The sequence below is a fragment of the Priapulus caudatus genome, unplaced genomic scaffold, assembly GCF_000485595.1.
Source record: "Priapulus caudatus unplaced genomic scaffold, Priapulus_caudatus-5.0.1 Scaffold212, whole genome shotgun sequence".
NCBI lineage: Eukaryota > Metazoa > Priapulida > Priapulimorpha > Priapulimorphida > Priapulidae > Priapulus > Priapulus caudatus.
In genome coordinates, this window is record NW_014577273.1 from 127,240 (window position 1) to 134,976 (window position 7,737).

Here is a 7,737-nt window from a genome sequence, read left to right on the forward strand (position 1 = left end):
ACGTTGACTGGATCGGCTGACATTCCTAGCGCTTTTTGAACGCATGATACGACTATACACAAGAATTAGAATTTCTGTTAGGTATAGTCCATCCGTCCATAGCCGGTCTTGTCCCCAGGGGGTACTGCCCGGAACGTACCCGTGGTCACCGTATTTTGATATGAGTTAGGGTTAGGATTTAGGGTTTTAGGGCGGTTAGGCGGATTAGGCGTTTAGGGAGTTTGAGGCTTAGGGAGTAGGCGTAGGCGGATCCTGCTAGACTCGTTAGTGGTATGGAGGCGATGGGACGCGGTCGGCATATTATTGATTATACCCAGTGGTACTTTGTTTTTTTTACCCTCTCAGCTGGGTAGTATTACTTGCTCTGTCGGAAGGCATTGTTATCCGTTGTTTGTCCGCCAAATGTGTCAGTTTTCATCGGATGAAATTTTGTTTTGAAATGCGGCTAATTATTTTCCGAGTGCCGAGGCTGTGTAATATGTAGCTGGACACGTATGAAATACCGTTATCATGATTAATTGCTCCATTCAGGATATACATATGTGTACGATGTACTAATGTAACTTCGGAATCTGCATACGTGGCTTCAGTAATGGCAAAGACCATGTCTGCCTCTCCTGCTGATTAGTTACGACTGATAAGAGATAGCAGGCAAATATAGTATAATCTACTCACTATTCACAGGTCGCCCATGTTATATAGATCGGTAAACATTTTGTATAAAAGTAGTAATACGTGCACTATATTTCAATTTGAACATGTGTTGATAACATGCGAGGGTTGGGTTCATTTTTATTCTCATTCAAATCCACTAACGGTGAATCATAAATTTGTTCACGTAGACGTCACATGGGAAACGCGTATTAAAATCCAACTAATACCCAATGACGAAGTTTTCCAGATATTACTCGAACAGATCACTGATTTCATTCTCGTAGCTTGTTGCGTTGACTATATATCTGTATTACTGTACGTCACTATCTGAGGCGCTTCTAATGCTGCTGTTTACCCGTGGTGTTTAAACGCTCGCCAATAATCCATTCAATTTACTGCTTATGAATTCATCACAGCGGTCGTTGGAGAGGTTGAGAGTCTGGTGGTGTTATTGTTGCAGAATCACTTGCGTAGTGGCTTTCTCATATTCAAGTTTGGGACTGCTAAGTCTGACTACGTGCACATCACCAACCTAGTGCAGGCACACGTCAAGGCTGGGGAGGCCCTCACTCCGCAGAACAAATGCGTCGCGGTGAGAAGATTACGATGTGAATTATGCATGCGTACTATTTACAGACCACTTCTGTTTATAGTGGAATCCACTAACGAGTCGGTTGCAAAGTAATTGTTGAAATTCCTTTTAGTCTGATATGAAGCTGTTCTATTAAATACACAGAAGAGCTGTGTTGTATTATTCAATTTTTCACGTATTGATGTATTCGGTCTAATACTGTTAGTCTGTTACTCTGAGTTACGATTCAAAGTTTCATTGAGGCTTGCAAACCGGATGGTGTTATTAAACGGTTTTTTTCCTGTATTCCTTTCTTGTTTCCTAGTTATTAAGAGAGACTCAACTCAGCTGGCAGTTATTGCTTATTGATTTTGGTAGTGTTTTACCCCGTGATGGCTATAATAGATTGCTTGGTAATTATTGATCATGACGCATTGTGTATATGCAGGCGGGGCAAGCTTATACGATAACCGATGGAACACCGATAAATAACTTCGAATTCTTCAAACCTCTGGTATGTATTATATAGTACACAGCACATGTTGTGAGCAGTTGTACAATGTGCGCAGTCTTACAGTGACACAGTGCAACAGTTAATTGTTGCATGTGCTGCGTCATCTCGCAGTTTTTTGCAGTGTCAGCTCCGTAAATATAAAGATTGTGCTAATCTTGACATAGCGTTGACAACTTGCATGAGTTTAGATTAATTATGTATGATGTAAGTGTGCGTGCCGCCCTGTTATTTTTTATGTCATATCACATAGAAGTGTCTTGTCAGTTGTCTTCATCAAATTTTGTTTGGTTACCCACATGGTACACCCACATGTAGATATAGATACTTTGTAGTACAACGCGATTAACACGATGGATTGGTACCATCAAATAACTGCAATATTATTTTCATCCACAGATTGAAGGGTTGGGGTACACCTACCCCAAGATCAATCTACTTGTGTGGATCATGTATATGATTGGTAAGACCCAATTTTTTTAAATTCTACCTCGCAATGTTATACGCTGTACCTGTATAGGTAACCATTACAGTCCCTAGTAGAGTGACTGTGGTGGATTTCGAATAAATCTTTCACGTTCCAGTAGCCCTTTTTGAGTGCATTGTATAATGAGGTTCGATTAGACACTTTGCCTTAATTTTGCTCGCAGCGTACATCTCGGAGCTGGTCCACTACACTATCGGTGGGTTCATAGGGTTCGAACCGTTCCTCAACATGGCCGAGGTACGTATTTACGTTGCTCGCTCACCCGCTAGCAAGCTTGCTCTCACTGGCGTCAATGTTCAGTAATTAACTCTACGTTATAACGTTCGTCCTGCAAAATTCCACGACGTGAGTCACTCAAGAAAAGGGGGATTTAGTAAAACCAAATCATTCCTTTCAAAAGTTACGTGAGAGTGCATCTTCGTTTCGTATCATGAGTGTAAAGTGGCCATAACTTACACAAGTTGCATATATGTGTGCAAATATGAAATCACATAACATGAGTTATCGTAATGTGTGGTATTACTGTATTTCCTCGTAATCTGCGGCATTCCACGGCTCCAAGGTATGCAAAAGTGTGTGCAGAGAAATGTGTGTGTGCAAGAGAGCTGCTTGCTGACTAATGTAGAGCAGTGTGAAGCTTGCCTACAGAACGTAGTAAAAAAACGGGGTAACTATGGGCGTTCACTGCAATGTTCGATCGTAGCAGCTGACAGGTGTTGTCTGGCTGAAAACCATGGGCCCGTTGCCAGAAACTTCGTAAAGTTACGATTAATTTTAAGTCTAATGTTAATGTTAAGGTTAATTTTAATAGCGTTCCCAGAAACAACTTAAACTAAACTTACTTAAGTGAAAACTTACGATAACAGGAACTTCATCACAAGGCTGCTGATTGGATGGGAATCGATCACAAAATTCAAATTCATACACATTTATTGTACATCACAGTAATTTATGCATATTATGATGGCTAACCACATATAAATAATATTTGATGAAAAACGACACGGTCTTGAATTTATTCTGCACAACAAGACAAATTCTCACACTGTAGCAATTCTCACGAGACGCGAGAGTCGTGTGGTCAGTGCAAAAGTATTTAAAACAAGAGCACAAATGTTTTGACACTTTTGTTTTGCTTCACGATCGGTAGATAATTAATGTTTTTGACGTGTTTTTACAAGAAAAAAACATGATATTACTCATTAATATAAAATATAATATTACTATAATTGTAATTCTTAGTCTAAATGTGTTATTTTCATCTTAATATTAAAGTTAAGGGAGGGTCTAGGATCTCTTAAGTTAAGAGAAAAGTTACGAGAATTTTTAATTATCTTAACTTTACGAAGTTTCTGGCAACGCTTTAAGAGAAAAACTTAAGTTTAAGGTTAATGTTAAGACTAATTTTTTTCTGGCAACGGGCCCCAGAGCACACGTGTAATGCGGTGATTCGCTCCAGTTGAGAAACCAGCCTTTGGTATTTGTGTTATGCTTTAGCAGTGGTCGATCCAGAGCGGTGTTGGGATCAGTCCCCCGCCCCTCAGTCTGCCGGCCTAATTTTCTCCCTGCATTGGAAAAATTTGCCTACGTTAATATAAAATTGAGTAATTCAAAATGGAAGGTATCTGCTAGTATAGAACCCATCATTTAAATCCATATTTCTGTGTGTGGGTGGGGTGGGGTGGGGTGGGGGTGGGGGGTTACTCTCAACTACACTACTCGTTCACTACGCGAGACCCGCTCCCTTCCCCGGACCCGCCCCATTTCAGCTTGCGCATTCAGCGTGTCTGCTTTGTCGCTTGCAGTGCATCAAAGTGTCGGTGAACCACACGTTCAGCATCGAGAAAGCCCGCCGCGACCTCGGCTACGAGCCGACGAAGGTCAACGACATGTCGGACAGCGTCGCGTACTGGCTCGAGCGCGGCTACCACCGCGACAGCGGCATCAACGGCGCGCTGCACTCCGAGCTCACCTGGCACGTCAAGTGGATGCTCGGCATTCTCTGCGCGACGATGATAATGGTCTTCATCGTCGTCTAGCTGCCGCGGCGACGGCGACGACGACGCCCCGCGCACGACGACGACGAGCCAGAGATGCCAACCACTACGATTTATCCGTATTTTATACGAATTTCTATTCCTTTTGCACCACTACGACCAGTTTGTGTCAAACTACGAATTTCACTGTGATCGAAAAAGATTTTTTTTTTTCAATTTTTGTCATTTTTTGTCAATTTATTGTCATTTTTGACCCTCAGAATGCAGGAAATTGCATCTCAGAATAAAAAAAATTCCCGGGGGCCATGCCGGACCCCCCTCGAACTACTAATTTGATGGCCAGAAACTACAGATTGCTTCAAATATGTGTTGGCATCTCTGCGAGCTCGGGAATTTTTTCGTCGACGCGCGCGGGTAAATGTTTTTTGGCGTGCGAGAGCGAGGATTCGTGACATCTGTAGAGCGAGCGGTGAGAGCTGCAAGAGGGCGCTGCTAGTTTGGGTGAGATGAGCAGCGGAACTGCTGGCGGGACGAGGAGTAGTACGATGAGGAATTTATACTGGGGATTATTTACAGGAATCGCGCTAGTTCGGTCATGATGAAGGGGTTATTTTTAATAAATGCTTAAAATCATACTGAGGTAACGAAGATTTTCTATAATTTCACGACAAAAATCGTGCGATCGTGAAACGAAGCATTGCGAAGTACGTTTGCTTGGCTAATGGTTCTTGTACGCATGCTCGCTGCCCGCTCTACAGAACTCGTGCCAGCATGATGTGAGGCGGTGGTCTGTGGACCGCGTAAATGACTGCACGCATGAGGACGATGACTTCTCTCGCACTACGTCCCTGTGTGTGTGTGTGTGTGTGCTTGTTTCCGTGTACATGTACATGTCTCGGGTTACATCAACTTCCACTGCCGTCTCTCCCTGTGGTCACAGTGGTATGTGTGTGTGCGTGTGCGTGTGCGTGTGCGTGTGCGTGGGCGTGTGCGTGGGCGTGTGCGTGCGTGTGTGTCTGTGTGTGCTGGCGATCAACGTGCTACATTAATGACTGCCTGCCTATCTATGCTAGTCCCGTGGAGCAGGCACGATGGTGACTCACAGCTGGAGGGCGCCACGGCCAGGAGGTCATTCAAATGTCTCGTAAACCATGACTTGTGCATGAGTGAGTGTTGTGAGCCGTTCACCGTCCGTTTTTACGTACGAGTTTCTATGTGAGATTCGTCCTGAATTCGTGCTAGAAGGCAGTGTAAGCATTTTCGTTTCTGTACCGTGCTGTTTTTCGCAGAGCTGGGCACGAGCGCGAAACAGTCGCAATTAAAATTGTGGATTTAAAATCGAAAGCGGTGCTTTGCAAGATGAAAGGTGTAAATTGGCTTTGGTGCTAGCTACAGCTTTATGACCCTAGTCTGCTGATTGAAGACATGGTGACAGTCTGCCTCTGTCACTCATGTGCATCTAGTGTGTAAACTAGTGGCCTAATATCAGCGTGCGTCAAAGCGTGCTATTTTATGTGACTTCAATGGTATGGTAGTATCTTCCGTTTTGCTTGTGGTACTATAAATTGCCGTTAGGCATTAAAACGCTGCTCATTTTTGTGATTGAACAAGTCTGGAGTTCTTAGTCATCTAAGAAAAAAATGCTATTTCTAAATCACTGATCATTTATTGTTAATTTTAATGTGTGGCTCCTGTCTCTATCGGTGTCTGTGTGAGTGTTTGTATCGGGAGCTGGTCTCCTATTGTTCGAAAATTGGCGTGAAGAAATTTCTCAAGTAGACTTTCTCAATGAGATTTTCTCGAGGTGATTTTTAAAGGAGATTCCCATTTTATGATAAATTGATAATTTATCATGCATTTACAAAAAATGGAAGGTACTCCAATGTCGTGTATTAATAACTTAATGCAAAGCATTTATATTTCGGTTAAAGGCGTTAGTCGAGGGCGTTCTAACGGATGTCCTGTTAATGAACGGAGTGATTCTGGTGATTACTTTGTGATTAATTGCACCTCTGGAGCAGCAATAGAGCAGGCGTGATTGCTTGTGAATGATCAGGTCGTGGGTTTTGTGTGTGGCGTGATTTGCGATAATTATGAGGTATTCTCGAACGTTGTTTCGTTACCTGTGATGCTAGCTGCTACCAGGGGGTTAATTTATGATGGCCTTTATTACCTTGCTATGTCTGTGATCATCTTGGTTTGTAGGACTGGCCAAAGACGTACGAATACGCGATGCTTAGTAGTGCGATGATGTGTGTGACAATCAAAGTGCTAGCGGCGTTAGTGGTTACGTCACCGAATTTAGGGAGATGTTCCATACGAGAATCCGGACGGCGGGCGGATCCGGATCTGTCTGGTTCATGATGATCTCGGATGAGAGAGAAAGAGTTGTCGTCCGTAGATATGTTATCGTTCGTTTTTTATATATTTTACGTGATTAGGCTTGCCGCGCGTATGTCTCTCTGCGGCTTTCATTTCCCGCTGTTTTCTCGCCTGATTACGAATCGTGCGATAAAAAAGGCGCAGCGCGATCTGTTGGATGATGCGAATTCAATTTCGGACCGTAAGTCGGAGCGTGTAACGAGTTGTGACGTGCTGTAATATCATGGTATATTTGTATTCTCCACGAGGTTAAGATGAGATTGCTACCAACTGGGAGTAGCCAAATTGAAATTATATGATCGATCAGTTTGAATCTTATCGTAACTAGTGCGTCCATCTTGTTAGGCGAAGCGAAATGATTGTTCAATGAATTTTGTACATACAAAAATTGACGAAAAATCTTCCTAAATAAATATGGTTTACAGTATTATATTAACCTGCGTGTTCTGTCATTGTTTTCGCACGCACTCACACACCTGTCGCTTGTAATGTCGTTATCTTCTGTCATGATACCCGGTCATAGACTACATGTGAAAATACACACATGGGAACATAGAGTGATGCAAGGATTGAATTTTTTTTTATCTCCGACTCACCGCTTGACTTCTAATGCAAATATTTGCTCGTACTCGTACCGGAATTATGACGACCTGTCAGTTGGGCGTTGGCTGTCACCCTGATAGTACGTACACCCACGTAGTACAGGTGCACTAATGAAAGTTCACATGAGAGGTGGGGTCAGTTGAGTTACAGGTAACTGCGCTAAAGGTAGACTGCACTTGAAATATGTGACAGCGCCGGTAATGCACACGAGGGTAAAGTAATTAACTTCTTATCTTTATCTTATACAGGAGATGACGTAGCTTACGGGACATTTTGCCATCACTAGCTTCTGTCGTTCACTTTTCTGCATAACACGATAACAGATAACGAGCGAGGGAAATGTACGTATGTGGTATATGAAGAGTGTGCGCGAGTAGCGCACACCGCGAGCGCCTTGGCGCAAAGCCCCTAATGGGTGGGGTCCAGGGGCCCGCCCTAGAGCCCCTGGCAGGGTGCAGAGGCAGAGCCCTTGCCCGGGGTTCAGGGGGCGAAGCCTCCGGAGGCTCTTGGATTTTAGCAATTTAGAACCTTC

The 7,737-nt window shown here is 43.4% G+C and overlaps 1 protein-coding gene across 1 annotated transcript in view; it reads left to right on the plus strand.

Moving 5' to 3' along the window:
- The window catches only part of LOC106807406 (short-chain dehydrogenase/reductase family 42E member 1-like), a 46,223-nt gene extending 41,886 nt beyond the window's left edge, over positions 1–4,337 (plus strand). The window contains exons 6-10 of the mRNA XM_014809725.1: positions 1,115–1,246; positions 1,674–1,739; positions 2,136–2,199; positions 2,387–2,460; positions 4,029–4,337. Coding sequence (XP_014665211.1) covers positions 1,115–1,246; positions 1,674–1,739; positions 2,136–2,199; positions 2,387–2,460; positions 4,029–4,262 — 570 coding nt within the window. The 3' untranslated portion in view covers positions 4,263–4,337. The remainder of the gene's footprint in view (positions 1–1,114; positions 1,247–1,673; positions 1,740–2,135; positions 2,200–2,386; positions 2,461–4,028) is intronic.
- The last annotated feature ends 3,400 nt before the right edge of the window (positions 4,338–7,737 follow it).